This window comes from Sapajus apella, unplaced genomic scaffold (assembly GCF_009761245.1).
Source record: "Sapajus apella isolate SASKATOON/1434 unplaced genomic scaffold, GSC_monkey_1.0 scaffold12, whole genome shotgun sequence".
Lineage (NCBI taxonomy): Eukaryota > Metazoa > Chordata > Mammalia > Primates > Cebidae > Sapajus > Sapajus apella.
This window is the reverse complement of record NW_022436952.1, coordinates 23,331,959-23,354,270: the sequence shown is the minus strand read 5'-3', so window position 1 is coordinate 23,354,270 and position 22,312 is coordinate 23,331,959. Positions and strand designations below refer to the sequence as shown.

The 22,312-nt window shown below is 44.9% G+C and overlaps 1 protein-coding gene across 1 annotated transcript in view; it reads left to right on the top strand.

Moving 5' to 3' along the window:
- The window catches only part of GLP2R (glucagon like peptide 2 receptor), a 55,461-nt gene extending 35,131 nt beyond the window's left edge, over positions 1–20,330 (top strand). The window contains exons 10-13 of the mRNA XM_032280288.1: positions 2,050–2,138; positions 11,404–11,542; positions 18,098–18,139; positions 19,501–20,330. Of these exons, the coding sequence (XP_032136179.1) occupies positions 2,050–2,138; positions 11,404–11,542; positions 18,098–18,139; positions 19,501–19,836 (606 nt within the window). The 3' untranslated portion in view covers positions 19,837–20,330. The remainder of the gene's footprint in view (positions 1–2,049; positions 2,139–11,403; positions 11,543–18,097; positions 18,140–19,500) is intronic.
- Positions 20,331–22,312: the final 1,982 nt, after the last annotated feature.

The following is a 22,312-nucleotide window of genomic DNA, read 5'->3' as shown; positions in this document are numbered from 1 at the left end:
GCTACTCTTTCTTCATCACCTTTGCTGTCTCCACTTCCTCCATCTTTCCCTTCCCTACAAAACGATTCCCTTACCCTCTTTCTCTCCCAGCTACGCAGTCTCCCTGGACAATCTGGCTTACTCCAGTGTCTTCATGCTCTGGCTGGGACCTCTCTGCTGAGGTTCAGGCATAAATATCTAACTGCCTTGGAACATCTTTTGTGTTCAGAACTACTGGAGTCCTCATCCACCCTCTACCTCCCACCCAGTGTTCTTCCTTCCCCACATGATCCCTTTATTGGCGAATGGCAGTACCACACATTTGAGATCTACCACAAAATGTCAGTCATGCCCTCACATCCAATCAATAACAAAGATCATTTGACTCATATTTCTTAATCATTTCAAATTGGTCCCTTCTTCTCCATCACTGAAGCACCGGGGCTGTTGCTGAGTTTGTCTCTCCATCCAATGAAAGAGAGAGAGAGAGAGTGAGCTGGATGAAAATCAGCCATCATTTTCAGGACTTTTTTTTTTTTTTTTTTGCCTCTCCCCCATAAACTCTGAAACTACTTCCCAACTGGTCTCTCCTCCTCCAGCCTTACTCTCATCCAATCCATTCTCCACAGTGCCACTGAAATTATCTTCCTAAAATGCAGAAGTACAAATCTGATCAGGTCACTTGACTGCTTAAAATTTATCACCAGCTCTTCACTGCTTTCAAAAGAAAACCCAAGCTCCTTGCTCAGCACAGCTGTAAAAGACCCTGCAGAAACTGACACTCCCTCCCTTTCCAGTCTCACTTCTCACAAACCCTGTTCTCATTCTCCAAGCTCTACCCACACCCAACAACTTGCTTTTCACCACTTTCAGGAAGCTCGTGATCTCTCCTGAGGTTGCAGCCAAGACCTCAGCCAGGGCTGTAGCCATCTGAAGGCTTGGTTGGGGCTGGAGGATCAGCTCCCAAGGTGGAGCACACACGTAGCTGGTGGGTGGTGCTGGTGTTTGGCCTGAGAACTCAGTTACCATGTGTGGATCTCCCCATATGCTGCTTGAGTATCCTGACAAAATGCTGGCTGGCCTCCTCTGGAGGGAGAAACCTGAGACAGAGAGAGTGCACTGGGTGGACGCCAGCCATCCTTTTGAGGACCTAGCTCAGAAGTCACATAGCACCTCTTCTATTACACCATATTCTTTTCATGAAGTGCAAGTGACTAAATCTAGCTCACCTCAAGAGGGGAATAGGAGGATTAGGCTCTGCCTTTTGAAGGGAGAAGTGCCAAGGAATTTGTGGGCATATTTTTAAATTTTGTTAAAGGCTAACAATGAAGGGCTGGATTTTCCCAGTCCATGACAGTCATGGAATGTGTTCTAGGGAGTAGAGAACATTTGCTGTCCACGAATTTCACAGCAGCAGTAGGATCTCAAGTTAGACACCAATAGAGATGAAGTTCTATCTCTGTTGAAGAAGAGAGGTAGAGTAGCAGTCTGTTTAAGGGAATGGAGGGTTATAATCTGATAAATCTGGGCTTAATTACAGGCTCAATCACTGATTCAATCCCAGCGGTGCAACCTGGGAATTACACTTACTTTTCTGTGCCTGTTTTCTCATTGTATTATGAGGGTAAAAAGACTTGTGGCTACCTCAGTGGGGTGTTGTAAAAATTAGATAAAATAATGCCTGATTGTTCTTAGGCCAAAGCCTGGCATGCCAGGCATTCAATAAGTGCTAATTAATAATAGTAACAGTACTAGTAATAATAATAAAGTGAATGCCCACCTGTCTTTCTCAGATGGCTTTAATGATGGGGCTCCCTAAGGCAGAATAATAAACTAACTCACTTTCTAAAACTCTTTCCAAACTTTCAGTTCAGATGACCTTTGGGACTTTGGAGATTCAGATGGCCTTTGGGACAGTGGAGGTCACAGCTAAGCATTTACTACCTGACCAGCTAACTGCTAAATTGCCCCTGGTTTACATGGAACTGATGGCTGAGCCCAGCCTGACCTTGAAATTGACAGCTGTGTGAAGTTCATCACTTACTTACCCAAGTCTGCTTCTTTTTCAAGGTCAATTTCTTCATCTTCCTGAAAATTCTCAAGCTTCTCATTTCTAAGCTCAAAGCTCATCAAATGTGCTTCAGAGATTATAAATACAGGTGAGTGGCTTGAGGTTGGCCCCCAGTGGTCCAAGGTTATTGTAAGTCCTCTGGCTGTTCTGCATAATGCCTTGAGAAGGACATTTATCTCCCAAGGCTGGGGTATCAGAAAGAGCACTTCTGGAAAGGTGTTATGGGATCATGTGAGGCTTTTGTCAGTGAAGAGGACCTTCTAACTCTATGACGATGAAGAAAATGGTGAGTGGTCAATGGCACTCACATTCCCCAGCAGAAAACCATTAAAATGTCCCTAAGAGGCCAGGAGCGATGTCTTAGACCTGTAATCCCAGGACTTTGGGAGGCTGGGGCAGTAGGATCGCTTGAGGCCATGAGTTCAAGAACAAGCTGGTCAACATGGTGAAACCCGTCTCTACCAAAAGTTTAAAAATTAGCTGGGCATGCTTCATGCCTGTAGTCCCAGGCCAAAATGAGAGGACTGCTTGAGCCCAGGAAGTTGAGGCTGCAGTTAGCCACGATCATGCCACTGAACTCCAGCCTGGGTGACAGAGGAGGACCCCGTCCCAAAAAAAAAAAAAAAAAAAAAAAATCCCAAGAATGGATGGTTGTGGGAAAAGGACAGTATTGTATGAAGAGAAGTTTGGCAATTGCCTTCCTTGGGAAAGGATTTAAAGAGAAGAGAAGAGATTATTTGAGTGTTTTGGAGACCTTGAGAAATGAGACCACAGACTTTTAGGGTCTAAGGAAAGACATCCTTCCACAGGCATCCTTTATTTGTGACTTGTCTTTGCTGCATCTCACCCTCCTCTTTCTGTGATGACAGCAGTCCTCATTCAAGTAAGTCAGATCATAGGTATTTATTAGATCGGCATTGCTGTAGGAACAAATGAATGAATGAATGAGAGATAAAGGGTTTCCTCCCTCTTTTCCTAATTATTCTTTCTTTTCTTTTTTCTTTTTTTATTATTTATTTATTTATTTTTTTGAGATGGGGTCTGCACTTGTTGCCCAGGCTGGAGTGCAATGGCACAATCTCGGCTTGCCACAACCTCCACCTCCTGAGTTCAATTGATTCTCCTGCCTCAGCCTTCTGAGTAGCTGGGGTTACGTGTGCCTGCCACCATGCCTGGCTAATTTTTGTATTTTTAGTAGAGGTGGAGTTTCACTATGTTGGCCAGGCTGGTCTTAAACTTCTGAACTCATGATCTGCCTGCCTCAGCCCCACAAAGTGCTGGGATTACAGGCTTAAGCCACTGCACCCAGCCTATTCTTTACTTTCTATGTGGCATGTGCATTCAGCAGGGCTCTGGGACGGGAGTGTTTTAACCTACAAAGTAGCTCTAAGAGTGGAAATTCTAGTCCACACAGGAGGCCAGAGAAGGTGAGCATGAGTCATGGCCCTACCCTGGTTTCTCATCCCTTTATAAGGCCTGACCCAGGTGCTGGGAAGGGAGTTTTTCCTTTTATCTGACAAATATTTAATAGATGCCTACAATTTGTCTGGTACTGTGCTTGGAATAAAAGGTGGACATGGGGCCAGGTGCAGTGGGTCACTCCTATAAGCCCAGCACTTTGGGAGGTCGAGGTGGGCAGATCACCCAAGGTCAGGAGTTCAAGACCAGCCTGGCCAACATAGTGAAATCCTGTTTCTACTAACAATACAAAAATTAGCTGGGTGTGATGGCGTGCACCTGTAATTCCAGCTACTTGGGAGGCAGAGGCAGGTGAATTGCTTGAATCTGGGAAGCAGAGGTTGCAGTGAGCCGAGATTGCACTGTTGCACTATAGCCTGGACGACAAGAGCAAAACTCTGTCTTAACACAAACAAACATGGTGGACATGATGTGGACCCTGCGTTCCAGGAGCATGCGTTCTACTTCACTAAGGACTGGAATGTTGGCATGGAGCAGGAGGTGGAAGGGAAGGAGCTGGCCACGACCCTAGACTTGCCTACTGGCCTTAGGCACGTGCCTAGCCCCTTTGGCCTGCTTTCTGGTGTGTAAAATGGGAGTGTCATGGCAGACTCATGTCCTGCTTGTGAGAAGGATTCAAGGAGGCTGAGATGTGCTTATGAACATGGGTGGCCCGCTCTACCCTCCTTCCAGGAGGTCTAGAAGGGTAAACATACCCGGTTCAATAATGGGCAGACATATACGATAGTTGCTAGTTGAAGTGTTGGTCCAAGCATGTTGCAAGAAACCCATATCCCTGGGGAGCTGGCCTGGCCTGGGCCCCAGGGAGCCACGCTGTCTCACTTGGCGCCTCCAGTCGAGGCTCCAAGTGGCCGAGCCGTCTCTTTGGCCTTCTTCCCAAGGCCTGGCCTCTCTCACTACTCTTTGAGGGTGGAGCTTCAAGGCCTGCTCTAGTCCACCCTGCTGGGTGCACTCAGGGAGGAGAGTCCTCTCCATAAACAGGTGCCAGGAAAACCAGGGTGCCCCAGAAACTGGCCAGAGGCTAGTGTTTCCAGGAGACAGAAATGGTGAGTTGGCTCCCAAGGGACTCAGAGCTGACACCCTGTCTGCTTTGTGCCCCTAAAGCCCACCCTGGGCCATTGGCACCTTCCCAGTGCCCCAGACCCACAGCAACCCCTAAATAGCTTTCCGTCATAGCTGCTCATCAGCATCCTCTGAGAGCTGGTCAAAAGTGCAGCCTTGCAAGCCCACCACTGGGTGTTCTGGCTCAGTAAGTGTCAAATAGAACCCCACAGAGCAACAGTGCCCAGTCCTTTGAATGCAGGGACTTTTTGCTTATCTGTGGTGGTGGATATCACAAAAGTTATGCACGGACCTTTTTAGCTCATCAGCTATTGTTAGTGTTAATTTATTTTATGTGGGGCCCTAGGACAACTCTTCTTCTTCCAACATGGCCCAGGGAGGCCAAAAGTTTGGACACCCCTGCTACAGACTCTCCCAGGAGATTCTGATACCCAGTCCACGTGGAGGACCTCTGGGTCAGATGTTCTAGTGAAAGAACACTTGAAATATTCTGGTAGGGCCATGACAAAATGTCATGCAGCCTCAATATTCACTTTTCCAGAGTCCCCTCTAGGGTTATCCAACACAGTGGTTTCCAGACTTTTTTGATCATGCATCTCTATCAGTAAAGAAATTCTGATCATGTCCCTCCCCATGTGTATGCATGGTCTCGTGAGCTAATATATGTATTATAAGATACACCAACAAATAGAAAATTTAAGAGGATAGAAAAAAATTAATACATATACAACTCCTATTATCCTCTATTATAGTATTTTCTTCCAATATCAAATAGATTGCCTGGCATAGCCTTGCAGTGTGCACACCCACCGAGAGTCATTGGTCTGGGAAAGGGTAAATCAAGATACTGGGGAGACCCTCATGGCTGAGCGATGGTCCAGGGTGACTGCTTTGTGGCTAGAAAGAGTAACCCTGACTGACATATGCAGTCTGTCTGGAAATTCATTTTTTTCTCTCCCCTGCTGTTCAGAGGAAAAGCTAAAGAACTTGGGACTGGGTGCAGTGGCTCATGCCTATAATCCCAGCACTTTGGGAGCCTAATGGGAAGGGATCACGTGAGGCCAGGAGTTCTAGACCAGCTTCAGCCACAGAGTGAGACCCTTTTCCTTTTTAATAGTAATAACAGGCCAGGCACGGTGGCTCACGCCTGTAATCCCAGCACTTTGGGAGGCCAAGGTGGGCGGATCGCCTGAGGTCAGCAGTTCGAGACCAGCCTGGCCAACGTGGTGAAACCCCGTCTCCACTAGAAAAAAAAAAAGAAAAATACAAAATTAGCTGGGCATGGTGGCACATGACTGTAATCTCAGCTACTCGGGAGGCTGAGGTAGGAGAATTGCTTGAACCTGGGAGGCCGAGAGTGCAGTGAGCCAAGATCGGGCCATTGCTCTTCAGCCTGGGTGACAGAGTGAGACTCCGTCTCCATAACTAAATAAATAAATAAAAGAGGTACCTGGGTGTATGTCTACCCAAAGGCCTCCCAGGGTAAAATGCCTTGCCACCACCTGGTGTGGTACAGGGAATCCATCTATATTCCTAAGTGGCTGAGACTTTGGAAGGCTGACCCCAGCTGAGTTCACAATGTATACAAACTAGAACACTGTTCATTTTAAATGTCTGTGGAAATTGGGGGTGGAGGTAGAGCATTCCTTTCTAGTGCCCACGCACCTCCCCAAATTTCCTAATTGCAACACCAGAAGATCCGGGAATCCAGAGTCACCAGAATGTTGCTGGTGATCGCATCATCAAAGCACAGTCTTGTTGAAGGATCCTGAGGGTGGCCTGGAAAATCACCACCTGCCCACAGCACCACCTACCTGTTGGGAAAGAGGCTCATTCCCCGGATCCGATGTGCCCTCCTCAGGCTAGGGTGGGATAGTTGTTGCAAACGTCATCCCTCTGTGCTTTCCCTGCCATTTTGGTTGGTCGATTTTCTGTTACTTACTTGCTCTTCATGTAGAGTGCAATACAGTTGATTAGCTAATGCTTATTCATTCACAAAAGGCAAGGACCTATTTTTCAGGACACACCTAAGCCACCTTATTTTGCTCCCTGGGCTGGCGAATGCTGCAGCATCTATGAACTCATTTGCCCATTGTGCTCTCAGAAAGCAGTGCTAATTCTCTCATTTCCAAATTCTGAGAGAGGGCTCTTTACTATAAGCCCAGTGGGGCATTGGCACCCCTCAGCTTCTGAGCTCACACCACCCTCTTCCATGTTGGAAAGCTGTTCCTCTTCCTCGTTCCCTTCCATGCTTGTTTTCCCTTAAAGATCTCTGATGGGATAAGTAGGAGGGGGTGATAGGGCCCAGCACATTTCATCCAAACTCTTATAGGTACAGGCTGCCTCCAACTCTTGAAGATTTTTGAGAACTTTTAGAATGTAACCCTGATCTGGCCTTCCTCCAGGATTATATTTTAGGAAAGTTTAAATTAAACACATTTAGGCCCTCCCAAAGAGGCAAGTTGCTAGGAGCCGGAGAACCTTCTGTAGTCTTAGCCCTTGTCCCTGGGCTTCCACCATCAAGCAAAAGAAGTAAAAAACGGTCCATCTGTCTGGCGTGGAGAGAGAGAACTGAGCCAAATGTGAAGGAGGAACTTTCGGGCTGTAAACTGGGTAAGCAATGCCCTAGGAATGGGCACAGAGTTCAGCAGACCCTCAGCTCAGCTGGAGTTCTCTGTTCTTTGTGGTTCCCAACTCAGAGGCAACTCTCTTCCCTTAGGGATAATTGACCTTAACTCTCCATGGGATGCACCTGGGCAGAGCTCTTGATTCATTTATAAAGGAGAAGCATTTCTTAAGATGCTAAACCCCAGTTCTTTCTGAAAGGACTTTCTGATAGGCAATGTAGGAAACAAAAGCTTTTCCTCAACCCTCTTGGGGTCCCTGGCTGGGTCTGAAAATTAGACAAAGACAGATTAACAGGATAAAAAGCATGCAAGTTTATTTCATAAGTTTTATGTGATGCAGGAGACTTCATAAAGAAAGGAAGACTCAAAGAAATAGTCAAACTTGTGTATTTTTATGCTAAGTTTGATGCAAAGTGGACAAGCATGGGGGAAGTATGACTGAACAAAGGGGATCTAATGGTATTAAACTGGGGGAAAGTTAGCAAGACCTGTTTGTATAGATTCTTGCGTCACTGTGTTTTCAGAAATAAGGACATTTCTTTCCTCCACCTCTTGTATGAGGGTCTTGTGATCCGCTTCAGGAGAAGGTCAGAAAATCCTTCCTACGTTTTATGACCTGTTTCAGGGGAGAAGGGTGGGAAGTCAGAGACATCTTCCTGCTTCTGCAGTTTCCTCAAATTCCATCATCTTAAAATACTTGATATATCAAAGTGCCGTATTTTAGAGTATGTTCTAAACCCCATCAGCAACCAAAAACTAAAAATGTTACAAATTCAAGTAAAATTGATTTTTAAAAAGTGAAGTTATAAGCCACTGAAGGACAGGGGCTTCTTTAAAAATAGTAATAACTAACATGTATTGATCATTTATCATATGTCAGATACCATTTATTCTGAGGGTTTACACCATGTTATTTGTCTAATCCTTATGACAGCCCTGTCAGGTAGATGCTACTACTCTTATGATCCTCTTTTTACAGATGAGGAAACTGACAGAGAGGTTAAATAATTTGCCCACAGTCATAGTGCTAGTAATTGACAACACCAGGATTTGAACCGAGGCCCAGCCAGCTATTCCTCCTGTGCCCTACTGTCTTTGACTACAACTCCTTCTTTCCCACTACATTCACTCATGTGCCATAAACAGATGCTCAATAAATATTTGTTGGATAGTTAAATGATTGCAATAAATGGAACCATTTAAATAAACAAATGGTTATAGATGAAAATGAGCATAAACATAGTCTGTAAGAGTAAACTGCTATTGCTATTTATGGATTTTGATCTGAACAGGAACACAAATAGTACTTTGTCTAAGGAGAAGTTAGAATAAGGTGAAGGGTAGAGAATCCCTTCATGTGTCCATCCGGAAGGGTAAGTGGCCTAAAACTATTAAAAAATTGTTATTCTTTACAGATCATTCTGTACTAAACAAGATGTGGGATCAGGGAGCAGGGAAAGGACATTAGTGGGATATCCACATAAATTCTAAACTTTAGTTACTGGTAATATACCGTGTAGGTTTCTTAGTTTTGACAAATGTGCATGGTTATGTAATATGTTAACATTGGGGGAAACTGAGTGAAGATACATGGGAACTCTCTGTACTGCCTTCACTGCTTTTGTGTAAATCTAAAGTTACTCCAAAATTAAAAGTTTATTTTAAAAAACCTAACACCATAACATGGCATCGGAATAAGCTGATGACAAGACAAGGTCTGCTTGTAGGCATAAAAGTCTGGGTCATGAAAACTCAGACGACCCTGAGTAAGGGTCACCAATTCAGACTCTTGCAAGGGTCAAGCAAGTACACAGTTGAGTAGTGCAAGCCGGGAGGGGGCTGGAGGTCACAGGTTTCCTCTAAAGGGATAGCCATTGCCCGGCTGTAGCTAACGATTGCCAAGCAAGAATTTGAGCCCAGCGTTGCCAGATTGCCTCATCAAAAGAAGCCAGAAACCTGAACACTTTGACTGGAAATACTATTTTTTAAAGATGACTCCAATAACAAAAATTGCTCCGTTTGCTTATGGCCTGTTTCAGGGGAGAAGGGCAGGAAGTCAGAGAGATCGTCCTGCTTCTGCAGATTCCTCAAATTCCTTCAGCTTAAAATACTTGGTATATCAAGGTGCCATATTTTGGAGTATGTTCTGAACCCCATCAGCAACCAAAAACTAAAAATGTTACAGATTCAGTAGCACAAGATGGGTGGGGGCTCCCGCCCTTCTACCCTGAAAAAGGCCTAAGCAAAAGCTGCCTGCAGGTCAGTTACCATCCATGCTCACCACTTTGTAACCTCTGGGCCAGAGGGCTTTAAAAACACTCCTGGGAATACAAAACCCTGGAAATGTTCTCTCGTGGGGAGCATATTAATGTTGCCTAGAGAAGTGACTTCTGTAGGGGTAGGTGTTGAGGTGGGAGTCGATCTGAGCTCAGCTTAAGGGAACCACATAGCAAAGGCCCATGTTTCCATCTCTCTGCTCATCAGCCTCGCCTGACAGCCAAGGCTGTGGTCCACCCACCCACCCACATGGCCAGGTGGAGCCCCTCCGTCCTGGTGGCTCCTGCACCCCTCTTCCTGGCTTTAGATCCTTTAGGGGCCCAAAGGTGAGGTTGTTTGTTTCATTGATGACATTGCATTTGAATGGCCCTTGCAGACACAGGACTCACAGTAAGCTCTTGCTCTTGGACAGAGTTAAACCTTCTTTAAGAGACTCCCCCATGAACTGCTAACGCCATCCTGTTTTTCTATACCTTTAATTCCATGGGGTGTGAGGGGAGGTTCCTCCTAGTCTGGCCCCTTTATAAGAAGTGACTTGAGCTAAGAAAAATCGTTACAATTATGCTCCACTTTCCCAATGTGGATAAGACAGTAGCTTTGTTTGTACCCCGAATATGAGTCATCTCTGCTAATATAGTTAGTTTTAAATCAAGAAGTAGCTCAACAGTAAAGAGCAGTTATTTCCAAACCTGTCTACTTCTCAGGATCCATGGAGAGTTCCTTTAAAAGTCCACATCCGGCCAGGTGCAGTGGCTTGCACCAGTAATCCCAACACTTTGGGAGACTGAGGCAAGAGTATCACTTGAGGTTAGGAGTTTGAAACCAGCCTGGGGAAAAACATAAGACCTCATCTCTACAAAAAGGATAAAATAAAATAATTAGTCAGGCACAGTGGTGCACACCTGTAGTCCTAGCTACTCTGGAGTCCGAAGCAGGAGGATTGCTTGAGCCTAGGAGTTCCAGGCTGCAGTGAGCTAGAACCATGCCACTGTACGCCAGCAAGGGTGACAGAGGGAGACTCTGTCTCTTAAAAAAGTTGACTTCCTAGGACCCAACCTCCAGAGGTATGGATTCAGGGAGTTGACACACGGGGCCCACAAAACTGTATGCATGTATTTTAAGAGCTCTGTAAGGAATTGTAATAGTCAGCCATGTTTGGGAACCACCAGTATGGAGCATTTGGGCCCCAGCTGTGCACTTTACACGTGGGTGGCACAAGGAATGTTTGTCTTTTTCGTGTAGACTGTATACAACAGAGAACTTCCACTCAGTGCTTTTCATGAGAATCAGCTTTTCATTTCCTGCAGGCCTCACTGTCACCAGGGTTAAGGGGCAACATGAGGGCTGATGGCACAGTCCAGAAAGGAGTCTGAAGGTCAGAACTGCAGGTCAGATACCCCACTTCCAGCCTGGGACTTGCTACTTAGTGCCTGTCTTAGTATCCTGGGCAACTCATTTTCTCTTCATTCTCATGGTAACACTGGAAATACTAATGTTGAAAGTCCTGAGTAGAGAAAGAGATAGAGGAAACTGCTAGCCAAGTGTTAGGAAACTTAACAAACCTGGTGGGGGTGGAGTATCCCAGGGTGGCAGTCACTTGCATGGAAATCTATCCATCAGGCAAAACATTAAGATCGGCAGACGTGATAATCTATATGGAGAAATTCATGAACTCCTTCATTCAGTTCATGATTTCTGAGCATCTGCTATGCATCAAATGTAGGAACCCAACAGTAAACAAGATTACAATGGCCCTGAAGCATTAAATGTTGCAGTGAAGGAGACCAACTGGGAAAAAAACTATCAATACAGTAAGAGCTACAACAAAGTCACCACGGGAGAGCAGGAAATGTTGCCTGTTTGTTCCCCATGTGGCCCTCATGACTGTTATTTGGTTGTCATTTACAGATTGGCGAAATCAACACTGGTCCTCATTCCTTTATTGGGTGTTCATGAGATCCTCTTCTCTTTCATCACTGATGATCAAGTTGAAGGATTTGCGAAACTTGTACGACTTTTCATTCAGTTGACACTGAGCTCCTTTCATGTGAGTAGGAATCTGAACCATGAGGCCTTGACTTTGGGGAAAACAAAATGCATGTGGCCCAAACAGGCTCAGAACTGAGGAGGCTGTAGATGAAAATAGAATTCTAGCATCAGCAGCCTTTATCAGTAAGGGCTCTTGGCATTGGAAGGGCGTGCAGATGGGGAAGTATTGCGTTGATCCTGCCAGCATGACTCACTGACTAAGAAGGGGAAAGTGGTTTCTTTCCTGGGTGGTAATAGTTGGTGTGACTCATGTTCATATTAACTGTGAGTGTCAGTGTGAAGCCTTTTATTAAGTGCCTATTTTTGCTGGGTTCTCTGCAGAGCATTGCGCAAAGTGAACATTGTCTGTGCTTCAGGTGACATGTACGCAGAATGCAACACAAATTGGGTAGGGACTAATGAGCTCAGACCAGGAGGCTATTGAACCTTGGCAGATGTGTGGGAGCTGAAACTAGGAACAAGAAGTCAGCTGTGGTTGTGACCTGGAAATATTCTGGTCATCTATTGCCTGAATTATTATCTATTTCTTAGTGTCTTAAGTTGGCAATCGTATTTTAAATTATTTTTCATGATTCCAGGAGTTAGGAATATAGGTAGGACCTAATAGGGATGGCTACCCTCCGCTTCTGTGACACCTGCTGGGACTGGAGCTTCTAAGATGTCTTCTTCACTCACATGACTGGTGCCTAAGTTGGATAGCTGCAATAGTGGGGCTAGTTTTATTTGGGTCAAATTTCCGAGGCCTCATTTCTTAGTGTCCATGACATTCCTTAGATGTTCCATGTGTTTCCTCCTTGTGGTCTCTCCCTAGGGTAAGGCAGTTCAGGGCTCCCAAGAATATAAAAGCAGGAGCTGCCAGGCCTTATAAGTGCCTATGCCTGGGACTGGCACAGTGATGTTTCTGCTGCATTCTGTTGTTTAAAGCAAGTCACAGACCCAGCCTAGATTGAAGGGGGGTGGGAGTGCTGCACAAAGGCATGAATGGCGGGAGGCATGGCTCATTAGTGAGGGCCACTAATGCAACAGATGACCACCAACACCACAGACACAGCCAAGGTCTTCATTGAGTAGTTATCTTAAAATGAATCATCTTTCAATGTTGATGTGGGGACAGGACTTCTCGGATGAAGAAGAGAGGATCTGACAAATCTCCCCAAAAAGCAATGATAAAATTGGACAATTATCAATAACAACCATTTTGGGACTCTAGAAGTTAACTTAAAAAAAAAAAGAAAAAAATGAGAAGGATTCATTCAAGACAAATTACTGAAACTCAGTAATAACAGTGGGAGTCTATGTTATTTTTGTCTGGGACTGCTTTTGTTCTCTAATTCCTGCTCTAACAGTGAGGAAGTTCTAGTGAAAACTAGCAGCTTCGCTGAGGAGCGAGGCTGACTTGACTTAGATCAAAGAGCAGAAAAAGCTCTCATCCTTGGGCATTGCCAGATACAGTAGTAGTCTTGGTGACAAAGGAACCAAGAAGGACAGTGTTACAGCCTGAGGTTATAATTCTGTCTGGGTGGAAAAACATACTGATGGGCTAGCCAGAAATCTAACAGGAAGATTAGGGGAATGAGACAACCACAGTGGGCTTTGACAAGCTCCCACATATTCCTCAGGTTGACCAGAAAGTTGTGTGCATGCATAAGTTTGCATACACACTCAAGAATGATCAGAAATGACATTCACACATTTCCGGCTGAATACGAGTTTCTGCACACATATAGAGGAAACATGAGGGGGTCTGGTGGAAAGTAGACGTTAGGGAAGGCTTTAAACTGAACTTTGAATGTGTTCCCCAAGTAACACAGAGATCCATTGGCAAAGGGTATGGAAGCCTTATGGGCTTGAAGTGTTTGTTAACAACTTCTGAACAATCACTGGTTGATTATTAAGCTATGGTAAACACCAGCAGAAGACCAGACTTAAAAAAAGACAAAATTTTTTTAATGACCATAGACATCACTGGCTATATACCACAGCAGAGACAGTTTCCACAGCACTAACCATCCAGACAATTTTCTAAACAAACACCTATCACAACTCCAGGGATGGGGACAGGGGAATCAGAATTCTGAGTTGTTATAATATATTATTTAAAACTTCCAGTTTTGTACAGAAAATATGAGATCTGCAAAGAAACAGAAAAGTGTGACCCATACTCAGGACAAAAAAAAAAAAGAAAAAGAAAGCAGTCATTAGAAACTCTCTGGGTAGAGCAGGGGATGTCCATATGTTGAGCTTATCAGACAAAAACTTCAAAAAAGCTATTATAAACATGTTCAAAGAATTCAAGTAAAAGATGTTGAACTAATTAAAGAAATTCAATTATCTCAATTCATTAGAGAACAATTATAAGAACAAAATGGAAATTCTGGAGTTGAAAACTACAATAACTGAAATGAAAACTTTACTAGGAAGGCTCAGATTTCAGATGGGAGAAGAAATAATCCATGAACTTGAAGATAGTTTGTCAAAGAGATTACCCAGTCTGAGAAACAGAAAGAAAAAAGAATGAAGAAAAATAATAGTGCCTCAGAGACCTGTGGAATGCCATCAAGCCAACCAATGTGCACATATGAGAGTCCCAGAAGGAAAGTTAAGATAGAAATGGTAGAATAAATATTTGGATAAATAATGGTTGAAAACATCCTAAATTTGAAAAAAAAAATGTTAATTTACACATCCAGGAAGCTCAATGAACTCCAAAAAGCATAAAACAAAGAGATTCATGCCTAGAAACATCACAGTCAAACTGTTGAAAGCCAAAAATAAAGAGAAAATATTGAAGGCAACAGGAGAAAAATGATTCATTACATACAGGGACCAATGATACAATTAACAGCTGACTACTCATAAGAACAATGGAGGCCAGGAGGCAGTAGTATAAAATATTCAGAATGCTGAAAGAAAAAAAATTGTCAATCAAGAATTCTAAATCCAGCAAAAGAAAGTTTCAAGATAAAGATGAAATAAAGACATTGTCATATAAACAAAGACTAAGAGAATTCATTATTGGCAAACACTCCTTTCAAGAAGTATCAAAAGAAGTCCTTCAGGCTGGAAGAAAATGACAACAGACAGCAACTCAAATCCAATGAAGAAATAAAAAACAGTGTAAAACGTAGATATAGAGGTAAATCTGAAGGGCTGTATATAGATTTTTTTTCTCTTAACTGATTTTAAAAATTACAAGGTTATATAAAATAATAACTATAAGTTGTATTATTGGCTTTATAACCTATGCAGATCTATGACAAGAATATCACAAGAGAAGAAGGAGTAAATAGAGATATGCAGGAGAACATTTCTGTATTTTACCAGAATTAAGTTAGTATTAATATGAAATAGATTGTGTTAAGATGCATGTTGTAATCCCTGGAATAAACACTAAGAAAATAACTTTTAAAATGTAGTTAAAAATACTAGTGAAGGAATTAAAATGGTACACTGGAAAATATCTGTTTAACATGAAACACTTTCAGCCTCTTAGGATTCGCATAATATCCCCATGAAGGATAAATTATTATACCTATTTTAAAGATGAAAGAACTGAGGCTCAGAGGACTTGCATGTGCTAACACATATCAGAGATGAGGTTTTTATTCTGAGGTTAAACCCCTGCCTGTGATCACTATGCCGTAGTGCCTCTCAGGTTCCTTGTGAAGATTAGAACCAGGAGATACCAAGTTCCCTATACGAATCTTAAAGCCACTGCCACCATACAGGATCAAGTGCTGAGATTTTGAACACAGAACAGAGCAAACGTGCGCACCAAGTACACGCTCACCAAAGGCCAAGGAGCCAGAGCCTGAGCTGTGGTATGAGCAGTTGGACAATAATTTTTTTTCCTCCTGTTGGAGTTGAATTCTTTGTGGCTTTGAACGAAGACAGAGGTTCCATAAGCAATTTTTTTTTCATTATGAAAACATGTTTAATTTATTTCAATCTTTTAGGGAATTTCAAAAGATGAGGTTTAGTAATTTGGGTTTTTTGTGGTCCTTGGCCTTAATCTTTAAAAGGCAATCCTAAATTGAAGGAAAAAACCCTGCAGCTGTCATGTAGTAATATTTGGTGCCCTTTTTTTCTCCTGAGGGCATGGTCGGACAATGTGAGCCCTTGATCACCTGATCTCACTCACCCAAGGCCAGGTAAAGATGAGACATTCGTGTGGAGCTCTGTGAGACACATTTCTGAGAAAGAATCCTAGCCTGTCAGACTCTTCTGCCATGGAAGAATGTTTTGGTCATCTAATTCTGTGTAATAAACCACACCAAAACTTCATGGTTTAAAGCAGTACCATTTTCTTATTTTTAATGATTCAGTAGACTAGGCTTCTTGGGCTCAGTGTGGATAGTTCTTTTGATACGTGTAATTTTTGGCTGGGAATGCAAACATCTGAAGGCCCAATGAGGCTGACACATCCAAGATGGTTCATTCACATAACTAGACATTGATGCTAGCTGTTGGACAGGACCTCAGCTAAGACTACGTAGCTCAGGAGGCCTCAGTTCTCCATGTGGCCTCTCCAGGTATCTTGGATATCTCATAGCATGGTGGTTGGACTCTCAGAGTGTCCCAAGAGCAAATGTTCTAAGAGGCAAGAAGTAGAAACCTCCAGCTCTCTTAAGACATAGGCATAGAGGTCCTAGAATGTCACTTTTATGGCATTGTATCGGTAAAAGAAGTCACAAGGTCATCCCAGATTCAGGGGGAGAGAAAACTAGGTCCACTGTTTGATGTGAAGAGCAGCCTGGGCATACAGAAAGAAGAGGAACCATCGGGGCCATCTCTGGAGACTAGCTACCAGCATGGAATATTCGTTCCTGAAGCCAGCTAGAGCTCTGCTCATCACCCTGCACTGCTGAGAAACGTGAGGAATCAAAGTGACTCTGCAGGATGTTTTGTACCAGGACTGTGCCAGAAGCCACATTTAGAGGGCTTGTGTGTGGGCAGAGGCCTCCCACCTTCTGAATACTTCTGCCTTGTTTCCCTGCATCCCACCAGGCAGAGGGAAGAGCACGGGTGGGCAGATGTTGGGGGAACTACATTTGGTGTATCATTTTAGAGACTCCACCATGGGAATTGGCAAGAAAAGGCATCAGCCCTAACAGCTTCCTTTCCTTGCTGCTTTGGAGGGTCCTTTAACTCTTCCAAGGGCTTCCTGCTTAAAGAGTGCCCCCATCCTCCTGATATCAGTGGAGCTTTGGAGAGACTGCCAAACAGATTCCAGCCCATATAAAGCACGAACCATGTGTTCTGTGGGACCCACTCCCTTCACACTTGCTTAAACTAGAATGAGAACCAGACCCTAGGATGTTCCTAAAACTGTGAAGCAAGAACCCAAGGAAGTGAAAAGACACATTTGTCATGTGGAATCCTATTTTAGCCAACTTGTTTGTGAGAATTCTGGCACACTGAAAGCCAGCTCCTCTGATATCATGGGCCCCAAGGCAAATATTATCTGCCCCACCAACAACATAGGGCAGCTGTGAACCTCTGGTCAGATTGCATGTGTGAAAATGATTAACTGGTAAAACTATGCCTCTGTTATGGAAGCTATAGCTATGGAATATCCAGGTGCATAAGAGAAGGGAAATTCCACATTCATGGGCAGAATCCAAACATTTGGCTGATGTCGTGATTGCCAGTGTGGAGATCCTGGTGTGGCTCCAGAAGGGACATGCTGAACAAGGCTTACATAAGGAAGAGCAGAAAAGCCCCCCCTGGGGCCACATTTCATTATTATCAAGAGATATAATAGGAGTCAGCCTACCATTGGGACCTTCACCCTTTAGTTGGAAATGCACCCTTTCCTTGTGAGTTCTGGCATTTTATGAGTCTTTCTATAAACATGCAAGTTCTTGGGCCCTGTGCACATATCCAGCTCTAGCATATCACACGCACTGCCCAAATTCCACAGACCCTCATATCAACTAGGGAGAGCCAGGACATGTAGATGATCACAGTGACTGTCTGACAAATCAGGATATGCAGGAGTCTGAGAAAAACAATGGAAACAAACGTTAACTGGAGCATCTTTGATTCCAGCCAGTTTGGGCTGAGTGTTGTGGCAATGGTCATCCTGGAATGGGAACCACATGACTGACAGCCCTGCCAGCAGCTCAAGGAGTAGGGAGGGTCAGGTGCCAAAAGGAAAAGATACAAGTCAGGCAAAAAAAAAAAAAAAAAAAAAGTTAGCCAGCACCCACTATGAGCAAATCGAGATGCAACAGTGACCTTGCCCAATATTTGTATAATTGAATGAATGATACAGGGTCTTGGATATTTAATCATCATTGACCCATGTGTACCTGTGAACACTAAACAAACACCTTGGCTGATATGGGGGGCTGGATGTCAAAGTAAAACAGATGCCATGGAAATCCAAGCTAACGTCGCCAGTATGACTAATTCGAGTAGTGTAAGCAATGCAGTTTCACACCTTTCCTGGGGATGCCTACGACCTGTATAGGCCTTTGGATGTTGCCGGTAACTCTCAGACATATCTTCTCCAGAGTCGATTTTATTCCATGTCCTCCTTTTGTTTCAGGGATTCCTGGTGGCCTTGCAGTATGGTTTTGCCAATGGAGAGGTATGATTTTCACCTTGCCATCCTAGCTTCCCATGAGGCTGGGGCTGGAGACCTACCACCTCTGCAGATTTCTGTGGATGTGATGGTGCTATGGGGGAATGTGCAGTGACCAGCATATGTGGGGACAAATTTGTCTTGTGAGCTTCCAGTACAGACAGCAGGAGGTAGTTTAGACAAATGGAAAAGAGGTGTCGGGATGGGTATAAAAGAGTTCAGAACGCAGCACTGGCCCTGCTGGAGATGCAAGCAGTATTCAAGTGTGACAGAGGAAAGCAGCTTGAACCTTGGAGTCGAAAAATCTGGATTCATGCCTTTGCTCCCCACTTAGGAGCTCCGTGAGTTAGTCGGCTCACTGCACTTTGTTCAGCCTCACTCACTTTCCTCGTCAGTAATGTGGGAGTAGCAATCATCCTTGCTTTGTAGTCTTGCCCTGGGTATGCTGAGCATGTAATAAATACTCAACACCTGGGAGCTATGATTACCTTTTTTAAAAAAAGTATTTTTATTTTTTTGAGACAGAGTCTTGCTCTGTTGCCCAGACTGGAATGCAGTGGCATGATACCAGCTCACTGCAACCTCCACCTCCCAGGTTCAAGTGATTCTCGTGCCTCAGCCTCCCGAGTAGCCGGGATTACAGGTGCCCAACACCGCACTCAGCTAATTTTTATATTTTTAGTGGAGATGGGGTTTCGCCATGTTGACCAGGCTGACACTGGCCAAACTCCTGACCTCAAGTGATCCACCCTACTCAGCCTCCCAAAGTACTGGGATTACAGGCACGAGCCATGGAGTCCAGCCTATTATTACTTTCAGTTATTCATATTATTGCATAGCCCAACCAGCTCTCTGCTTCTCTGGGAAAAGGTTTGAAAGTGGGAGGGGCAGAGGCCAGAACAGGTGTCTTCTCCTGTCTTGAGGCGTTGGTAGAGTTTCCAGCCCCCCGTCAACCTCCTCTCCAACTGCTACAAGTGTAAATATTTATTTCTGTCTCCTCCTACTAGAATGTAAGCTTCTTGACAGCAAAACCATCTTCTGTTTTGCTCACTGCTGCTTCTGTATCTTCATGCAGGGGGCTCCTTATCCATCAACCAGGTATCAGCTCACATGCCACCCTGGCAGAGTCCTTTCCTGAACACTGTATCTTATGTTTTTGTTTCTTTACCACACTGTCCTGCTTAATGCTCTCATAGTATCATTACCACGTGATATGTTTACGTATCTTTGTTTCTCCTTGTCTCCCCTAGGTAAAAGGTAAATTTCCCAATGGTAGCACGGAATAGCTACTCAATTAATATTTGCTAAATGGATACATGGCTCAATGGCTCCAAGACAGTAACTTCTCCCTTGTCTTCACCCGGCAGGTGAAGGCTGAGCTGCGGAAATACTGGATCCGCTTCTTGCTAGCCCGCCACTCAGGCTGCAGAGCCTGTGTCCTGGGGAAGAACTTCCGATTCCTGGGAAAAGGTCCCAAGAAGCTCTCGGAGGGAGATGGCGCTGAGAAGCTTCGGCAGCTGCAGCCCTCACTTAACAGTGGGCGGCTCCTACACCTAGCCATGCGAGGTCTTGGGGAGCTGGGCACCCGGCCCCAACAGGACCATGCACGCTGGCCCCGGGGCAGCAGCCTGTCCGAGTACAGCGAGGGGGATGTCACCCTGGCCAACACCGTGGAGGAGATTCTGGAAGAGAGTGAGATCTAGGGTGGAGTCCCACCACCCTGGCCCTGCTCCCAGGGATTCTTGAGGGGGCCCAGGAAGAGGAAGCACAGCAGGACACATGTTTCTGGGCACGGAATTATTCTTGTTCCATTCACCATGCCACTTTGATATGAAGGCTATCACAAGGTTCTTCAAGCTCTGTATGAAAGAGCTTGTCCTGCTCACAGCTTCTGCCTGCTCTTCTCATCCTAATAACCCCCACCAGTGTGTTTTCCAGAATGCCCACCAGACCCTAGCACCTGGCTCTAAATTCAACCAAATGCCCTATTGTGAAGAGGGGTCTCCTGTGACATAGAAGCCAGCGAGTATCTCATCCTTTATCCCTCATGGCGCACGGTTTCCATCTGAGGTTGGGTTTAGGGTGCCTGAGAACCTCCTAGGAAGCTTTTAAAATGCAGACTGCTAGACGTGTGGCTACGATTCTAAGACAGTGAGTCTGGGACCATGGCCAGCAAAGGGAACTGTTTAAGAAGCATCTCAGGGCTGGGCGCGGTGGCTCACGCCTGTAATCCCAGCACTTTGGGAGGCTGAGGCGGGTGGATCACGAGGTCAAGAGATCGAGACCATCCTGGTCAACACGGTGAAACCCCGTCTCTACTAAAACTACAAAAAATTAGCTGGGCATGGTGGCGCATGCCTGTAATCCCAGCTACTCAGGAGGCTGAGGCAGGAGAATTGCCTGAACCCAGGAGGCGGAGGTTGCGGTGAGCCGAGATTGTGCCATTGCACTCCAGCCTGGGTAACAAGAGCGAAACTCCGTCTCAAAAAAAAAAAAAGAAGCATCTCAGGTAATTCAGCTGCAAGCCCACCCTTGGGCAAGGTGGGATGGAGCTAGAAGCCCCCTTGATGTGGCCATGGCAGGATGCTGCTGGAGACGTTCTGCTCTCCCAGCTCAGCTGGGGTGTGCCTGCCCTTCCTTGGACAGCGTGTAACCCCATGTCACCCACCAGAGTGCCGCTCCTCTCCTGCTTCTCTGCTCTTCCTCTCCTATTGAGTCTTACCTCTTTCTCTCTTCACCTCAATTCTCTGTCCCTGAGCAGCAGGGGTCTGCTTGATCCTCCCTGTGAAGATTGGCCCCAGCTCCTGGTGACCCTCTGAATGTCGTCTTTGGTCCGTTCCTCTCCTTTCTGGCTCTATCTACCTTTCTGAGGTTGGCTTCTACCAGCCTGATTTACGCTACCCTTTTCTTGGGCCAATGAATGCCCCCCACCATTTTTGGTTTGCTATTGATGGCATTGATGATCACAACTCTTATCCCAGGAGGTTGACCTATGACTCTCTATGGCCAGCGTCTCTGCTGATCAGAATTCTATTGCCCAGTGGGAATAAATGCTGAAAGCAGGAGGGCCAGGTAAAGCAGTAAGACTGGCTGGATCTGGACATGCCAAGGGTGGCACTGAGAGACCCAGGACTTCACATCAACCAGCCATGGGACCTTTCCTGCCTACTGTGACCCATGGAGGCTGAGGAGGGCCCAGCCAATTGGGATCAGGCTCAATGACTGAAAGTATAAGGCAAGAGACTGTAAGAAGATCAAGGGAGGGACATCTGTTGGAAACAGTGTGTTCACGCACAGGACTGTCAGTTTCATGGCATGTAAGAGGCATGTGTACGTGGGTGGGTTATGTTGCTGTAGGACTAAATAGCACGTGATCTTTGAGGGAGTGGATATGATGCTTCTCAAGTAGGGCTGCCATATTTAGCAAACAAAAACATGATACTCAATTACATTTGAATTTCAGATAAACAAATCATCTTCTTGTATAAGTATATCCCATGGGGCATATTTATCTGAGATTGGAATTTAATCATGCATCTTATCTTTTACTGGCAACTCTGTTTTCAAGGATACTTTGTAGCAGGGCTGGGACTAGGGTGAAATAATCAAGACATTCATCTCTAAAAAGCTCAAAATAAATAATCAAAAGAAATCATATTTTAATGCAATAGTCTAAAAAAAAACAAATTAACAAACTACAGCCCACGAGCCATCTATAGAAATAAAATTTAATTGAAAGTAGGGGCAGGATAAAGGTGAGGCTGGAGAGGCCAGCTCCTGCAAGTGCAGGCTCTGGTTCTGACTTTAAAATGCTGTTGATCAGCTGGGAGCCTTGGCTCACACCTGTAATCCCAACACTTTTGGAGGCCAAGGCGGGTGGATCACCTGAGGTCAGGAGTTCGAGACCAGTCTGGCCAACATGGTGAAACCCCATCTCTACAAAAAAAAAAAAAATACAAAAATTAGCTGGGCGTGGTGGTGGGCACCTGTAGTCCCAGCTACTCAGGAGGCTGAGGCAGGAGAATTACTTGAAACCAGGAGGCAGAGGTTGCAGTGAGCTGAGATCACATAACTGCACTCTAGCCTGGGAGACAGAGCAAGACTCCATCTCAAAAAAACAAAACAGTTGTTTATCAGGGACTTTTAATGTGAATTTTTATTTCTAAACAATTGCATCAA